We start from the raw sequence: 18,232 nt of genomic DNA, 5'->3' as shown, positions 1-18,232 counted from the left end.
AACAAAGACTACCATTCATACCCAGTGTCCCAGAAGTAGGGGAACAAAAATCCAACAGGACTTAAGGGAGAGCTAAGAGGGCAAGAAAACAACAGAGAACCCAACCCAATGAAAGGTCCAAAATGGGGCAAAGACAACTCACACTGCCAAACAACAGAGACACACACAAATTGGAGCGAATGAGTTTGGTATATTCTCGATCTGATCGATTGTTGGAATGGAAAATAGAGCTGGGCAATCTCCAAGTGAACGCTATAGATGCGGCAGAAATGCAGGCTGCAGCAATTCTTGATTAGAATGGAAGGGAGGTGACTTCTAGTAGACAATATACATACTAAACCTTATAACTTGATCAACAAATGTACCCAAATAATATTCAACCAGTTTCTTGTCTAACAATATAAAAGTGATATAACATCTTACAATACATCTTTCTGAAGCAAACCTGTATTAAAATCATAGGTAAGGCCTTACGAGGACCAAACCCAAAAATACAGCAAAATAGGGGAATGATTTGTGGCCAGGGAGAGGTAGAGGCCAACCAAGATTTGATATAGCTGGTTTTCCGTGAAATCCATTTCACTTGTACAGAAAGAATTTTTGGGGATTGAGAATGAAGCTAGGAGAGAAACAGCCTAGATCCTCTACTAAGGTCCCTAAGAAATCACTTGGTGGAATAGTAAATGAGTCTCTACATGCAGTGACTTCTAAAACATTTTTGCAAGAATCAAGAGGGAAAAAGGTTGGCGCACTTTAACGTTTGTCACAGAAATGTAATTAATGGAGCATATAGAGCCATTAGGCAAAGGCAAGTTTGATTCAATAGTGCTTCTCTCTAAGATAAATGTGGGTTGTTTTGGAGTAGGAAGAGTTGTGTCATTGCAGAGCATGAAAACTATTGTAGCCATGGATGGCCTATCATTTGGTTGTTCTTGAAGGCATAGGAGACCCACATGAATGCATCTCATCACTTGCGAGGGACTGCTGATTGAGTCTGCCATCTTTGAAACCAGCAACTCCATTGCTTTTCCCTTATTCCATAACTGCCATGCCTGAAACAAACGTGTGGTTGTTTATGTTAGGACAATCTTTTTAAAATAATGAAAGCGAAGATCCATTAATAAAAGCCGGTGTTCCTTTTACTACTAATGATCTCTAGCAATAAGACTCCAAAGCTGAAAATATCAGATTTCTCAGAAAATATTCCTTCCATTGCATATTCAGGGGACATGTAGTCACTGCAAAAGCCAAAGCATAACAGTAAGTATAGAAAGCACAAAAGTACGTTTTCATGTACAATGTGCATGCTCGTGAACCCAAGACGACACCAGTGAAATGTGAAGGCATTAAGATTACGAGGATGAATAAATACCAAACAAACATGTGGCAAGAGAGAGTGAGATATGACATGTTGGACCATATTTTAATAAAACAAAACAAAATGATTGAATAAGAATTGTATATCTTACCAGAATAGTTGAAATAGGCTTTGTAAAGTATTTCCAGTAAATAAAATATCAAACTTACTAAGTTCCGACAATTCCATTGGTGTTTGCTAGAGTTTGATTCCCCATAACAATCCTGACCATGCCAAAATAAAAAATCTTTTAGTTCATTTCCTCGTCTAGGTGCTCACCTTGAGATCTCGGTGAATGATCCTTAATCGAGAATCACGATGAAGATGAAGAAGCCCTCGAGCAATCCCCTCAATTATGTTAAATCTTTGATCCCAGTTCAGTATTGCCTTTTTATTTGAACCTAATCCGGAAAAAAAAAAAAAAAAAAAAAAAAAACAAAAAAATCTTAACAATTCTATAGAAATTTGATTTTGCAATATCTCAACCCACTAGATTCAAAATATGAGTTTCTGATGGTCGCTAATCCTTGTGACCAATAACATATCCTAATTTCCAATATTTTATATTGATGTAAAATAAAACAAACCAAAGAAGAAGGCGTCCAAGCTGCTGTTTGGCATGAACTCATAGAGCAGCATTTTCTCCTCTCCCTCAATGCAAAAGCCAAGTAGCTTCACAAGATCCCTGTGTTGGAGTTTGGAAATTAATATGACCTCGTTCTTGAACTCTTCTATGCCTTGTCCTGAGCTCTTTGAAAGTCTTTTGACAGCAAGCTCTTGTCCACTTGGTAGCTTACCCTGGGAAGAATTATTTAACCTATAAAAATGCATATATATATATATATATGTATATTTTTAAGTCTGAAAATGAAATATAACCAGGGAAAATTTATATACCCTTTCGGTTACAAGTTGAGAGGCAAGGACAAAGTATCTTGTAAACAGGACCAAATCCCCCTTCACCAAGTTAATTTGCTAGAGAAAAGTTATCTGTAGCAGCTGCTATCTTTTCCAAGTTGAAAAATGGAAGGTCTGAGCTTTCTTCTTGATAAATAGTATGTCGAGGCAAAAAGGCTTGAGGAGAATCTGCTGACATTTTCGTTTTTCTACCGGAATTTTTTTTCTGAATGATTGTCTTTGCACCTGGTATTCAATATGAATTATCAAGGAGTGACATTTTTAGATACCAAATTATATAACAATCATCGAAATAGCAATTATTGATCATATTTACCTCTAAGTGAGGTCTTTATTCTGCATAAAATAAATGCCAAAATACTGAGGCCGATTATTGTGGAGATGACTATGAGTATAATGATAAAGCCCCTTATTCGTCTCATTTCACCTGAATTTTCAATTAGACATTGCTAAATTCAAGTCCATCCTTAACAACATGAAGTTTTTAATATCAATATAAAAATGTTGAAGTTGCTAATGTACTGATTGCCTTCGAAGGTCTGAGATGGACATAAGAAAAATCAATTTGCAATCCAACCACAACTAAGAAACATCAAATAAATGTGCTGTTGTTGGTGTAAGCAAAAATAATCATTGTTGGCTAAGGCTAGGAAAAAATTGCATATCCATCTCATGGAAATGTCGGAGCCATCATAATTGCTACAACAATGATTAAAAATAAATCAAATACTTACCTAGTTCAGAATATGCAAGGTATAGATCCTCTCCACCATAAGAGAACGCCCTAACATCAATCAGATGTCCTCCCCAAACCATACAACCAATTCCATTTACACGTACATATGCAACACAAGAACAGTTCTTCAGGCAAAAATCACCCCAATCTATATCGTCATTCAAATCCAAGTAATCTGAGAAGTCTGGTAGTTTTACTCCTGTCAGCTTTATAAAACCGTCTAATTTGCTATCATCAATGCTCGAATTCCTCTCACAGTGTATTTTAAGTGTTCTTATACAACCACCTGTCCAATTTTCTCTGTGCCATTCTTCTGTAGACTTTGGTTCATACCCTCTCAAACAATTGCATATTGGGGAGTTCGTATCATTACAGATCCCAAATGAGCCACATGTACCATAAATATCACAGGGACCTTTGGGTGCAATCACATTATTTACCCATTTGCTAGTCTCTGCGTCCCAGTTCATTTGAATTAGAGCTCCCAGAGAACTCAAAACGATGGAAATGACGACATATTGAAAAAAGAATACACAAAATAGATCGTTCCTGCCTGATTATCCTTGACAAGGTTAAAGCCTGTAAGGTAGTCTGTGTTCATGCCTGGAATTCGTATGAAGCTCCTCCCGTTCCACTGCCCACTTCTCCAGCATTGGATTGTTCCGTTTAAGATCACACTTTGTGTGTGATGGATCCTTGTCAGTCTTCCACGATGTTAAAAATAAACTTTCCTGTGTTTTAGTGTTCAATCCCAGCTTCATGCCCGGCAACAAAGTATCTGATGGATGACTGAAGCTTTCCCATAAGACACTTCCGTTTGATTTGTTTTCAATAAGAACAAGTTTACCTGAAGCACGAAGTACCGCAATTGTACCATTTGATGCAGCAGAAGCTAGCTTTGTGGACCAAACTGTGTTGAATCTGTCATCGATGAGCACCAAATTCCCATCCCTTCCGATCACTAGAACTCCAGATGTATCCGTCAATGGGTTGTCACTGTTTGCAACCCATACAACTTTTTCAACGGGGAGTCCTGTGTACCATATACCCACATATCTAACATGAGATGCATTAGGACTAAAGAAGCCCAGCTCAAAGACTTCCCCTTCTGAAACTAAGGTTTGACCATCCAATACTTGTTGGGTTTTAGAAATGGTGTCTATTGCTAAACAAGATAGTAAGAGGGAGATGTGAATAAACAAGGAGGAACCAAAGAATTGCAGCTAAGTTTTTGTTGGAATTGATCATTTTGTATTGAATAGCTATTGTGGCCACAAGGAAAAAGAGTAAAGGGTGCGTGAAATAAGTTGTTTTTTGTTCAAAGAAAACAGTTCATGAATTAATTCAGCAGCATAAAGTTGACAAAGTAAGGATTGATGTGACGAACCAGGGGATCTTAAGTTGTGTAAGCCGAAGAGAAGACGGAGCTCCGGTATATAGACACAAAAGTTGCCGAAAACGTAAGTAGCACAGGATGACAATAGGGTTCTTGGATTTTTAATTTGTAATGAAAAGCAATTTTCAAAGATTGGTTATTTGGAAAAAAAAAAAAACTCTGACAGAGATGTTTACTGTATAAAGTTTGTCCAAGATGATTGACGGACCAGTTGGAAAAATGGATAATGATACAAGGAAATAATGATTTTAGGGGCCTAACTAATACAAGGAAATAATTTTTTTAATAAATCTAATAAAATAAAAATAATAATTTTAGGGCCTTCTATAGCTGGGCCATGGTTGCCTGAGGGCCCTAGCCGACCCTGATCCTCATTATAATATTTTAAAGGAACATCGATTCTCAAAAATTAAACAAAAATACACACCTCAACTGAAAGTGAAAGTGAGATTATAATACAAATGGTACATTCATCAGACCACTTAAAAACAAAATACAAGGTATTAGGTCCCATCACATATTAGTTTTTAGTTTAATTGATTGATGGACCAGTTTGAAAAATGGATAAGACAAGCAGACTAAATAGACCAACTTCCCGCACCAACCCGGCGAATGCTCATGAAATCGAAATGAATGAATAAAATACTCGACACGTAAAACTTGAATCAAATTAAAAGAATCTGAAAGAGTAGTTTACTCTTGAGAAAGGTGGATTGATATACATAAAACAAATGGCAATTTTTTTTTGCAGAAAATCCAATTAGAATGTAAATAAAAGGACTCTTTTCACATCCGTTCGTCAAGCATGTATATATATATATATATATACACATACACACACACACACAAAATTATATATATATATATACACATACACACACACACACACACAAAATTTTAGAACTGTTTTAATAAAGATTTCACCGTACATACCATGATACCAAGTGTTTATATAATTATATGTTTTTTTTTTTTTTTTAATTTTTTTATTTTTTAATTTTTTTTTTTTTTTCAATAAGGCAAAGAGTGAACCATACAATTCTGGGGTGCTAAGGGCCAAACAAATAAACAGGATACAAATAATCCACGCCAGCCCACAAGCAGGGGAAACGAAAATTCAACAGCCCATAATAAGAGGTCCAACCCAATGAAGCGCGCAAAACGAAGGCAAAGACAAACAAGTCACACTGCCAAACAACACAAACACAACTTGGAGCGAATTAGTTAGGTATTCCCGATCTGGCCATAGTTGGAATTAAAAAACAGAGCTGGGAATCTACAGGTGAACGCCATAGATTCAAAGATGAGCTTCTGGACCAGTTCAGAAGAAGACTGAGCTCTACCGAAAGGTACGATTATTGTCGCTCCTTCTATATGAATTACACACACTCAGCTCACCTACACATGCATAGCTTCAAAAGGAAATTAGGGGTTGCATTAGAACTCGAGGTCCAATTAGATTGAACCTTCATTTGGATGACCAAGAGCCATGCCCTCAAATCAACTCTGGTAGGTGTAAATTAATGATGCTATATAATTCCACCAATAAACTGTAATTAAAAACACATGTAAGCGCACACAGTAAAAGGGTAATCTAGTTTTGCCAATTGGTCTGGTAATTTTCTATGCAAAAGAGCAAGTTTCATATACCTGAATGTTAAGCCAAGTGAAAGCTCTGATACCAAATGTTGCACTAAAATGGTGGTGGGACTTGAATTGAAGAAGCAAATAATGCTATTACATCGCTGATACCAAACTTGAGTACAATACTGCTTGTATTTTAAACAATTCACTGATACACAGCTTTACCACACACAATAGAGGGAGAGTTAGATACATGTAGATTGAAATTTCTTAACACGGAATTAACAGTGTTATAGAAAGATATTTCCGGAGAAAGAGAATGTTCCTTATCGGCCTTCTTCTAGAGTGACTGTTAACTCATTATTGGAGAGGGTTTCTGGTCTACTGAAAGAAGAAGAGGGTGTGGTAGAAATGTTTCTCCTTGCAACGAAAGCTGGTTGTTTAGGATTTGGAAGAGTTGCACTATCACTTCCCAGCATGAAAAGTACATTTGACATGGTGGGACGATCACCAGGATCTTCTTGTACGCATAATAGCCCAACAATTATGCACTTCAGGACTTCACTTCTGTTACACGATTCAACCAGCGTTTGATCCATCAGATCCAGTGTCTTATCTTCTCTCCATAATCTCTATGCCTGAGTTGGATAGTTTTGGAATCAGAAGCTTAGTAAAGAGTAACGATCGAAATATTGTTGGTTTTGAGAAAGTTTTGATTGGCAGCACTTACATAACCGAAAAGGTTCGAGGCTTGTTCAGACTGATAAAATCCTGTGTTCTTTTTCCCACTGATAATCTCAAGTACAACAACTCCATAGCTAAAGACATCAAACTTAACTGAAAGCAACCCATCTAATGCATACTCTGGAGACATATAACCACTGCATTATATCAAATGTTCAAAGCATTTAGTATTAAATATGTCACAACCTTTTTTCCCTAAAAGATGACTTCATCTGTGCTGCAAAACTTAGTAATACTAGTTTTGATGTTCATACCAAGTCTGCTATACTTACTAGGTTCCGACAATTTTGTTTGTGTTTGCTTCTGTTTCTTTGCCACCCACTATCCTTGCCAAGCCAAAGTCTGAAATTTTCGGGTCCATCTCCTCATTTAAGAGAATGCTGCTTGTTTTCAAATCTCTATGAATAATCCTCAACCTGGAATCTTGGTGAAGATAAAGAAGTCCTTGAGCGACCCCCAAAATGATGTCGAAGCGTTTCTCCCAATCCAGGAACAAGACATCGTTGGATCTTGCAAGGTTCCATTGCAAAACATAATTTAAGTAAAACCATATTTGGTTTCTATTAAGACAAAAATTGTAATATGTATACACTAAAAAGGTCTACAAATATCAGTTTAGAGGCTAACCAAATATGAAGGCGTCTAAGCTTTTGTTTGGCATATATTCGTAGAGTAATATCTTTTCGTCTCCTTTGACGCAATAGCCCAAAAGTCTAACAAGATTTCTGTGTTAAAGTTTTGCAATTAACACTACTTCATTCTTAAATTCCTGCAAGCCTTGTCCAGAATGGCTTGACAACCTTTTCACGGCCATTTCTTTTCCTCCATGAAACTTACCCTGAAACACACTATCCTTATGATGCAATAGTTAAAAAACACCATTAATAACTTACTGACAAAAAGGACTATAACCTTGTAAACAGGCCCAAATCCCCCTTGTCCAAGCTTATTTGCTTCTGAGAAGTTGTCTGTAGCAGCAACTATGCTTTCCAAATAAAAAAAGGTAGACCAATGCCTTGCTTATCGTCTTCTTCAAACTGTCTTGAGCCTATCAAGTCCTTGACTCATCTTTCACTATCATACAAGTGAAGAACCGGATTCCCTTGGTTCCTTTGTCTGCTTTCTGAAGTCAAAAAACATAACAACTTGTTATTGGGAATATTACCTGAAAATTCACGTTCCTTAGTGAGAAACACACAAAAGCCAAAAAGAAGAAAGAAATTGTTTCTATATATATATATATATCTTCATGCATAATGTATGTATATTAATTGTTTAAAACCAGTTACCTTCTCATTTCGCCACAATACGTCTTCGGTATATGACGTAGCTAATGCTGCATAAGAGTACTACAACAACAATAACAATAACAAGGACAATGATAATCACAGATTTCAAAGAAACTGACTTCTCTTTATGCCCAGACTCCTCAGGTTGCTTAGTGTTGCTAACTCCTGGAATGAAAAAAGGGACTAATTTGTTACTTACATGTGGAAAAGGGAAACCCGGTCATCTATCATTGTTAGGAATGCCCAAAAAAGTCTATAAAATCAAACTAAGGAAGTAGTACTTTTCATTTTATTTGGCATTTTAGATTTCCTCTGATTGCGTAATAATGGCTGATCGATTGTCTTAATATTGACATGCATAATGTAGCAACCTCACCTTGAGTACAATTTAAACTCGAGCCATTCCAGTGATAGTTTGCAATGCAAAGGCACCTTGCCTTCCCATTTTCTGTTATATTGCAACTAGAATTAAGCCAATCTTTGCAGTCTTTGGATGAATTACAGGATGGCTCTTGTGGTGGTTTCCAAGCAATCTCTATTTCCTTCCATCCTTTCATGGGTTTATGAGACGGATCAGTGTAGCACCAGTCAGTGATACGAAAGGGAAGAGATGCATTCAGCTGTAGTTCATCTCCTGAACCTCTTGCCTCGCACTTCTCAGAACTTTTTGATTGAATGACAAATTTTTGTGTATCTGGATCGATTCTAGTGACTTGGAAGGTTTTCCTGGGTGTGCGGGAGCTAACCTGACCTGTTGAGGAATTGCAGAGGATGCTGAAGTACATGGAATCACCACAGTTTGGTCCAGTGCTTAGTGGATAGGGAATCAAATTTGTGCCACAAGTGTCACAGTTTCTGGTTGTTAATCCTGCCAAATATTAAATAGTGTTAGTAATTAGTTTTGAAAACTGAGCAGTTAGTGTATGTATGGGTTGGCCTTGCTAGTTTTGTAGTTTTGTGTGCAAACCTCAAAGGTATATATGGCTGCAAATGAAGCCGAGATTCAGTCCGTTTGGTCTCAACTGATTTGTTTGTGGCTCAGGTCAGGCTGTGTTCAAGATGCTTTGGCTCATTTATGAACTTATATGAGCCTACACAAGCTTAACACTACAATCATGATGAACCTATACAAGCCAATGTTATGTTTATGATTGTGTTCACGAAATCCTACATTAGGGTAGTTTTCACAAGCCGAGCTTGAACTTTGCTTGTTTACTTAACAAACAAGCTCGAAATGAGTTTTAAACAAATTGATCCCGAGTTATTGATCAACAACTGAAGTTCATTTGCAGCATTATTCGAAGTTAACATTAGGGAAATTTTCCCTTTTGAGTTCCACAGAGATTCTGGTCAAATAAAAAATTGGGAACCAGAAGGCATACTTATAAAAGAAGCTTTGATGCGCACATAGAGATCAATGCCACCAGCATCAGTATACTCCTGTAAATTACTGAGATCCCCAGCCGTGGTTGTCCACATCCAGCACCTGGCGCTACCTCTGTCTCGCGGCAAAATTTGATCATCAACATACGAATACGCCAGGCATTTGCTGCTGCTGCTGCGAAGGCACTCGTCTTTGCATTCTCTCTGAGTTTTAGCATTATCAAACGGCAAGTCTGGTTTCCTTACTTTCATCATAGTCAATTTCAAGAACGTGTAGCTCCCAGGACGTGTTGGTGTAGTTGACTTGCTAACACACCCATCAGAAAAATCCCCAGAACTCCAATGATCAGGCAAGCTAGGCTTGAACCCTGGCAAGCACTTGCATAACAATGTGTTGTTATTGTTGCAGCTTCCATACTTGCCACAATAATTATACACACTGCATTGATGGTCTCTCGGCTCTGACCATGTTAGAGACCATCCTTTGTTATCCATACGCCCATTGTATAACTGTATCTCCCCAGAATAATTCATTACCAACCGTGTATAATTATAATTATAATTATAATTTGGAATTGATGAGTTGCGAAAATATTTATAATTTATCAAATTGGCAAGATTACTATAGTTTGATAAGAGTAACGCTACGGCTCTAATCATTCGATTGTACCAGGTGAATGGACCCGACTCTCCACTTTTCCAGTATATGATTGACCATTTCTGAATGCTGTACAAGTATGCATTTCCCTCATCTTGCCTGAAGGTAAAGTTTCCGGATCCCTGGTCATCACTAATTTTCCAACAAGTCAACTTTAGGATTTCATCCATCTTCATACCCGGAAGAAATGTATCGGTGGGATGATCGAAGCTTTGCCAAATGGTCTTTCCAGATTGAGCATCACTTAATACCAAGTTCCCGGAATCCAAAAGCTTCACCATTGTGGCAGAGTAAGGCTGAGACGTTTGGGGATCGGTGTAGAAGTAGGAAGTATTTCCTTTTTCATCCACCAGCACGAGGTTGCCATGCTCTCCAACCCCAAAATACCCCGTCACTGATGCTGGCAGTGGTGTATCTCGATCAAGTGCACCCATTGACCTAAATATTCCATTCCATCATTTTCCTCCCCGTAGTTAAAACTACTTGGAAGGAAAGAAATAGCTAACTGAAGACTTCAAAAGTTGTTTTGGACAAGGTCTTAAGGGTTCAATTTTGATACTTAAAAATAAATAAATAAATAATAGGAATGAGTGAGTTCATCTATCATCATAGCTCAAGTTGCTGTAAAAAAATATCTATCATAAAATATAGATACACCTCGTGCCAATCGAGATAAGCGTGTTTCAGTTGCATGTGGTCACGAGTGCTTGGAAGTGATTGATTATCCTTCCTCGTCACTCATCGTGTCTCTGACTTAGATGGTTGATAGTATCTTTTAGGGGCATGAAGCTTCTCACTTCGAGTTTCATGCATGATTAGGTGCACATATATTTCTTGGAGCATGCTAGTTGTTATGTTTACGTGTATGGCTTAACACTTATCATATACTATTCATTATGTTAAGCATGATTACGTTTAACATGATTGTATGCAAGATACTTAGAATCTTGAGTTGACTTTTTACCAAAGTATGTTAGTTGATAGTTTTGGCCATTGCATGCTATATGCTTTATGCCTTATGATGTATGCTAATTATTGAGCATGATTGATTGTTAAATGTTTATGTTAACCTTGTGTTATGTGGTGAGCATACTAGTTACTACTTGCGTTGTTTGTTTTGATTTTTATCTACTTGCTATGTGATAGAGCATGTTTTATGTTGATTGTTTACTACTTGTATAAGTATGTGGTCATGTTTCCATGTTGTATGCTGAATGTTTAATACGCCTATGAGTTCAAATGAATATATTTTACGTGCTTAACATGGTTGTAGTGACAACATGAGATGTGGTTTCTTGAAGTGTTTACCATAAAAATTTTCTATGTGATGCGTATGATCTTAGTGGCCTTATATTTATTTCATATCTTATTTTGACCTTGTGCATTGTTCATGCTCGGTTGGGTGAGAGAAATGCTAGGGCATTATCTCTTGGAGTCCATAGTATTCCTAGACACGTCTTTGTCATTTAGGACTTCTTCCTTGGGTAGAAGGGATTTGTTTTGTAAGGTCTCCATGGTGGGAATCTTTTTGTCTATTTTGACGACTTGGTGGTTTTGAGACTCTGGGTTTGAGGTTGATGTGAGTGAGGCTCATGTGAGCGTAAGTTTGTAGTCCTTATTTGATAGAATGAGACGTGGGCTATGGAGGCACCGTTTCATCTCATTTTCTTTTGTTGCTTCATAACATGGTCGTGGGTGTGTTTGAGGTGTTGGTATCATCTCTTGGGGCTTTGTGGTAACCTTAATGCGGTGACATCATTTGGGGTTTTGTTTCTAGTGTCATGGGACAGTGAGTTAAGATTGACTTGAGTTCTTCCTTGGGAATGAGAGATTTATTTTTGTAGGCCTCAACGGCAAGGTTCTCATGTCTTATTTTCTTGGAATAATAGTTTAGGGACTTGATAGGTGTGTTGACCTAGGATTCTTCTTGAGTTTGCTTTGGACAGCTCTTATGAGCTATGGTTGGGATGTGTGTGGTTTCGTGTGATTAATTGCATTGGTGCAATTAATTACTCTCCCTTGTCATTGGAGACTTGGGATTTGTGTTAGGGTTCCAATAGAATCCTGTAGAGTCCCTACTAGACCCATTGGCATCTTGAGATATGTCCTTCTTGTGGATGTCTTGTGATGATTAGCGTTGGAACTATCCATTGCATTACTGTTTTGTGTTGTTTTGTTGTTTAGTGGTCGTTTTCAGAGATGATTCTTGTCCTTGTAGTGAGAAATTGGACTCATCCGTGTTTTGGGATACGCATTCTGTGAGATAGTCCTTTTGAGAGGCATTCTATTTTACTTTTTATTTTATGGCATTATTATTTATGTAGTCACCTTTGCATGATTATATGCCTTATTATTTTTTAGCATGCCTTAGAAATATGTTCAGGATATGTGACTATGTGTTGGTTTATGTGATGATAGAAATGATGTATTTCTCACATGTTGTATTTACTTATCATGCTGGTATCATTAGTGATGTATATCATTCTGTCATTATTTGGATCCCTGTGGGATATGTGATCTATTTGGTTGTCTTATGTGGACTATATGATATACTTGTAGAATATTATTTAGGTCATGTGTTATGCTTTATGAGTATGTGATATGTGTGTTTCGAGTACATACATTGATGCATTGTATTGCATTGTAGTTGCATACATGGTGTGCGTTTATTTCAGAATTTGTGACATAGTCACTATTTATGTGGCTATTTTATGGGGAGGGACATGGTTCCCTATTGGTATTTTGTTTCGGTGTTTAATAAATGGGTTTCATCATGACATGGGTTCATAGCATTATTGCATGGGTTGTTACCTGCGAGCATGTGACTCGAAAATAACTATATTACATTAGGTTGTTACCTGCGGTCATGTGACTTGAAAATAACTATTCATTCATGGTATTCATACTATTTTGTCATTCATACATTGATGCATGGGTTTTTGTGACCTTTGTTGTCGGGATTGTGATGTGTGGGCTACGTGGTAGACTTGTGTTTTGAGGATTTGGTTGTCCATGATAGTGATTTTGATCCAGCATTGTGACTTGGGTGTGTTGTCTTTTGGTGGATTTGTTTTAGGATGGTGGTGGATTGCAAAGTTTTGTGATCATTGATGACTTCTTTAGAGAGTTTGGTTTTTGAGCTATTTTGGGAGACTTGTTAACACTTATGTTTTCTGATTTGTTTGGGGTTTGTCACATTGGTGATAGGTGACTATTTTATGGTGACTTCTCTTATGTAGAGATCTTATTTAGAGGATAGGTTCGAGGTGTGACACAAGATTTGGAGACTTGTTGTATTAAGGGGACTTTGTGCGTAGGATTTCGGTGTATTGTCTTGTGGTAAGGATTATTGTAACTTAGGAGATATCGATGTTTTTCTAATTTTGTGGAGTTCGATCCATTGTTTCTTGAGGGCACAGACTTGTCAGGCTTTGGATTCGTAATTGGGAGTTGTTTTATAGAGGTGTTTTGTGGAGTCTTTGATTTGGTTCGGTGATTTGACCTGTGTTTTGTGATTCATGAGTTGTCGATTTTCTTCGTATTAAGGATTTGAGGCCTTAAACTTGACTGTGCCTAGGACATTATTGCCAGAGTTTTGGGATTGGCCAAGATGGTCCAGCCGAACGTCTTTGGACCAAACCTTAACTCTCACAGGATATTTGGTTACCACAATGCTTTTGACAATGATTGTTTGGTGTCATTGATGTCATTTGTATAGAGAGATTTCACGGGTAGACTTAGTGGGGGCATGTTATGAACTGGGGCTATATAGTGTCACGCTACTGTACGAAATTGTATGTTGTGCGCGGGTGCTAGTTGCCGTCAATGATACCTTACTGACGAGTAAGTGTGGGTGGGCTCTAGACACTGTCATGCTACCATACATTTGAATACGTTATGGGTGGTTTCTAATCGCTATTCATTCTGCCATGTTGCCTTTTTCGAGGTACCTTGATTTGATCTGCTGTTGTTTGGAGTTCTTTTTATGATTGTCATTGGATTGTGTGTTGATTCGTTTAGAGACGTGTTTTACAGTTTAGTAGTTCCCTATTCCTTCATTTGATATTTTAGTTTAGGGACCTTTTTGTAATTATTTTGGGAACATATTTTGTTCAAGGATCTTTTTGCAATTTTTGAAAAATGTGACAAGTGTCACCTTTTTGTTGACTTTTGGTTCAAGACACTTGGAAGGCTTGTATTTTGACAAGTGTAGGATGGATTTTAAACCTTGTGAGGATACCTTGGATCGTGACAAGTGGAGGGGTGTGATTAATCAGTGTGTGTGAGAGGTAGTGTCAGTGTAGTTTAAGTGATATGTATCTCATTTAGTTAATGGAAAAACTAGAGATTTCATTATCTTCCTCATTCTCTCTCACTAAGCCACCATTGATGCCTTTAAACCCTAACCCTAGACATTGAAATTAACCATCTTCCTCACCCTTTTTGGCCTAGCTTTTAGAAGACAAAAAATTCCCTTCATCTTCCTCTACAACACCTTGTTTTTGGATTCCATTTTGCACACATTTCTTTTGAATTCTAGAGATTCTATTATCTAGTGAGGTAGGGGGTGTCTTATGTTTATAACCTTAGTGTTTTATTGTGCTTTTAAGTTAATATATATTGTTTACATGTTATGTAATGACCCGGTTATTTTCTTTCTTTTCCCTTTTTCCTCAAATTTTGCGGATAAATTTTTTCCGTTGTCTTTTATTTTCTGTAGATGGTTTTTCATCGCTTAGTGTCATCTCGAGTGCTCAGAATTGGTTTCTGAGACTCTTTCATGTGAATTGACAACTTCCTTTGATGACCGAGTCATTTTCGCATTTTTCGTTTTTGGACACTATGCGCTATTTCGTCTTTTCCCTATTCTGTCATTTTCCCTACTTCATTTTTTCTCCGTTTGTCAGTTTTTGGCACAATCTCATTTCTTGTGCTCGGAGTTGGTTTTTGACTTCACGTATCCTTATCGTGAGTGGTTTCCACGAAATACGTATCTTTGCGAGAAAGTACTCTGGTTGCTCCCGGTGCCCATAGGGGCATGGATGCATAAATCTTTGGAATTAATTTCATTTCTTGGGGAGTTTTTCATAAATATCTTTTGAAGATATTTTATTTCAGGGGCATCTAAGAAAATATCTTTTGGGACAGTTTCGCAGTTAACCCTTTTTGTAGGGGCCATTATGCAATTAACGAAAATTATTGCAAAATGTCTCGTTTGAAGCCTGGATCCTCGTACGGGATTCATTTTCACTTTTTGTTAACTTGTAAATTCATAGAATTCCGTTCTAGTCGTTTTTCTCCAGTTTAAGAGTTTCTGGACTCGGTTGCCGCCGAACTTGTTCAGGGCATAACTTTCTGTTCGGGACTTATTTTTCGATGCCGTTTCTTCCGTTATTCATATTTTCTCATTTTGAATCTTTTTTGTTCACGGAGTTTTGTCATTTGAGCGCGTTTGCTCAAAATTCACTTTTCCGGACCTGGCGGGGCCTTTTCGGGGTATTTTTTGTGATTTACTATAAATAGGTGCCTTAAAGAAGAAAAATCAGATTTTCTTCTTCTTCCTCCTCTCCTTGCACGACCAAAGGAAGCCATGGATGCCCATGGAGCTGCCATCTTCTCTCTCCTCCTTTAACCTACTATTTTCCTAAGTGAAAATCCTTCGGCCTTTGCATTTGTTGTTCGCCTCGTCGTGCTCTACCATTACCCCTTATTAGAAACCATTTCTGACCAAATTTTGAGTTTGGGATTTAGGCCAAGTTTGGATTTTCATGGGGCTTCTTGGAGATTCATATAGATCGTGTTGTCCCCGACAAAACCTAGGAGTTTCGTCAGATTCGGAGCCGTTTCGTTTTGATGGCTTTTGAGATTTTCATCTCAAATTGAGATAGGGGGTGTCTTAGGATTATATTTATGTTGTATTGATTGTTATATGAGCATATACAATTTGTGACCATGTTTTGTTTAAGATTTAGAATTTAATTTAATTAATTTCTATATTTGAGATTTAATTCATATGGCTTTGTGTATAACATGGAATTAAATTGTGGCATGCTAGGAAATTAAGTTTTAGTATGTTGATTAACATATATTAAATTTGGGGTATTTGGATAAGAATTACAAAATTTATTTAATATTTATCTTTTGTGAAAGTTTAATTCACATAGTGATAGCAAACATGAAATCATGATGTAATGTGATATTTGGATAGGCCTTGGCATGTTCTCTAACATAGATTAAATTGAGGGCATTTGGAATTATTTAAAAATCTAGAGGAAATTAATTAATTAGATTGATTAATTTTGTTTTAAGTGTTTTAATCACTTAACTTGTCATTTGATGATATATATGTGATGACCATGACATGTCCTTCAAAATATATTAAATTGAGGTTGTGTGGGATTAACTTGGAATTTAGAAAATTTAACTATTTATATTTAATTAAATTCTATTTTATTACTCCATGGATTTAATTGTATTTTGGAAGTTGTTTTTATATTTAAATCATGGATTTGGATTTGGTGTATGTTCACTTGATTACTTTTAAGCATTAGATAACATAGTTGATACTTTTATATTCATGAGAATATGTTTTTCCTTATTGAATATATTGTTGTCCTGTGTAAGAAATTGCGCACTTTGTATTTGACATCTTTCATGCCATAGTAGTTGTAGACTTTGAGTATGTATTGTATAAGTTTCCAAAATTGGATTGTGCTTGGTAAATAGTTGATATCTTATATATACATGTTGATATATTTATACGTTGTTGCACAATTTGTTGATTTTGGAAACTTGGGGATGTCGTTATTTGGCTACGGTTAGGACTCGGTTCTAGTACGGGAGATTGTCCCTCTATATAGTATAGTGCGCACATAGGGAGGTTACCCATGGGTTAGTAACCCTAAAGTGACTATGTTGTTGGTCTGATCCGGCGTGACGTCTGAGTATCCACTTTGTTTGATTTCGTATTTCATTTCAAGTTGATAACTAGATGATATCGTAACTTGTTGTTCTTTGTTTGATTTCGCATTGTAAGTTGCAAGATGTTAACTTTGAGAAATCATACTTTAAGCATTGTATTGGAAGTTCCAATGTTGGTTAAATTGCATCGATATCATAATTTGTGTTTTGATATTCAAATGTAGTTTAGGAATGATCTTATAGATTCACTTTGAACATAGACGTTAGGTGGCATAACCCACTCTTGTTGTTTTCGTATCTTGGATTTCAAGTTGAAGACTTTGAGAATCTATATCTTGTTGCTTTGTATAACATGTTTCCATGTTGTTTGAATTGCATGAACAATGTGATTATGCTAGAAATGTTTTAAGGTAGCTTAGGATGCTTCCTGAGTCTCATTTTGACATAGATGTTAGGTGGCATGAACCCCTTTGATATGTTTCACCTTAAGGTGATAAAATTGTAAAATGCTAGGTCGATGCATGCTCATCTCCTACAAGTAGCTTTATGTTACTCACCCCTACGATACTGGGGCATATTTCAGGTACAAGACTCAAGACTTGAAGATTTCATTGCCTTGGATCGTTTGGTAGTTTTATGTATCAAACTTGTATTCTTTGATTCTATGTATGTAAAGTGTACATAAGTACACTCCTTTTAATGCATTTTACATGTATGACATGAGGCCAAGGGCCATTAACTTGAAAGGTTACAAATATGTTTCCTCTAAAACTCAAGTATTGCTATTGTAACTTATTTGTCAGAAATGGAGGCTTTATATGCTAAAACTTGTTAATGGAATGTAAAGAGACTTTAGGCCATGTTGGTACATCTATTTTATCATATTGTATGCACTTGCATACTCACTCTGGCAAACAACACCATCCTTGATGAAACAAAAACTCTAAGTAGTATTTTTAGGGAGTTTTACCCTATTCTGTTCCAAGGGCATTTCAGGTATGTCACAATGCGTTTTTTTCATTTTTCCTCATGAGTCACGTAGAAAACTCAATTTTGAGGGCGGTTTCTTCTTTGTGTTTTTCCAGAAAATGCCATCTTGACCCTCAAAAATCCATATTTGTCCGGAAAATCTCTTTTGCCAGGTTTTGCAAATTTTTAGTGCAAATATACTTGGTACTATTCATCGACTTTTTTTTTTTTAAAAGTGTAATGACTGATCCGAAACTTCCGGGGGTCTTGTGGGTGT

At 36.8% G+C, this 18,232-nt stretch overlaps 1 protein-coding gene and 1 pseudogene across 1 annotated transcript; both read right to left on the bottom strand.

Moving 5' to 3' along the window:
• Positions 1-515: 515 nt before the first annotated feature.
• LOC132272366 (G-type lectin S-receptor-like serine/threonine-protein kinase At1g11300) lies at positions 516-7,096 on the bottom strand (annotated as a pseudogene).
• A 690-nt stretch (positions 7,097-7,786) lies between these two features.
• Positions 7,787-10,499, bottom strand: LOC132272365 (G-type lectin S-receptor-like serine/threonine-protein kinase At4g03230). The gene is made up of 4 exons (XM_059773526.1): positions 9,407-10,499; positions 8,396-8,892; positions 8,025-8,084; positions 7,787-7,858 (listed from the first exon to the last, which is right to left on the bottom strand). The coding sequence occupies exons 1-4, from the start codon at positions 10,497-10,499 to the stop codon at positions 7,787-7,789; spliced, it is 1,722 nt and encodes a 573-aa protein (XP_059629509.1).
• Positions 10,500-18,232: the final 7,733 nt, after the last annotated feature.

Source organism: Cornus florida, unplaced genomic scaffold (genome assembly GCF_030987335.1).
Source record: "Cornus florida cultivar Cherokee Brave unplaced genomic scaffold, ASM3098733v1 CherokeeBrave_3.0.0_Hap2_Chr09, whole genome shotgun sequence".
In the NCBI taxonomy this organism is placed as follows: Eukaryota; Viridiplantae; Streptophyta; class Magnoliopsida; order Cornales; family Cornaceae; genus Cornus; species Cornus florida.
The sequence above is the reverse complement of the archived record's forward strand: the minus strand, read 5'-3'. Positions and strand labels throughout refer to the sequence as shown.

Coding starts and splice junctions, on each gene's coding strand:
- LOC132272365 (XM_059773526.1), bottom strand. CDS start 10,499: ATGGGTGCACTTGATCGAGATACACCACTGCCAGCATCAGTGACGGGG. Junction 8,893..9,406: donor CATCAAAGCTTCTTTTATAA/GTATGCCTTCTG, acceptor AATATTTGGCAG/GATTAACAACCAGAAACTGT. Junction 7,859..8,024: donor TATTGTGGCGAAATGAGAAG/GTAACTGGTTTT, acceptor TTTTGACTTCAG/AAAGCAGACAAAGGAACCAA.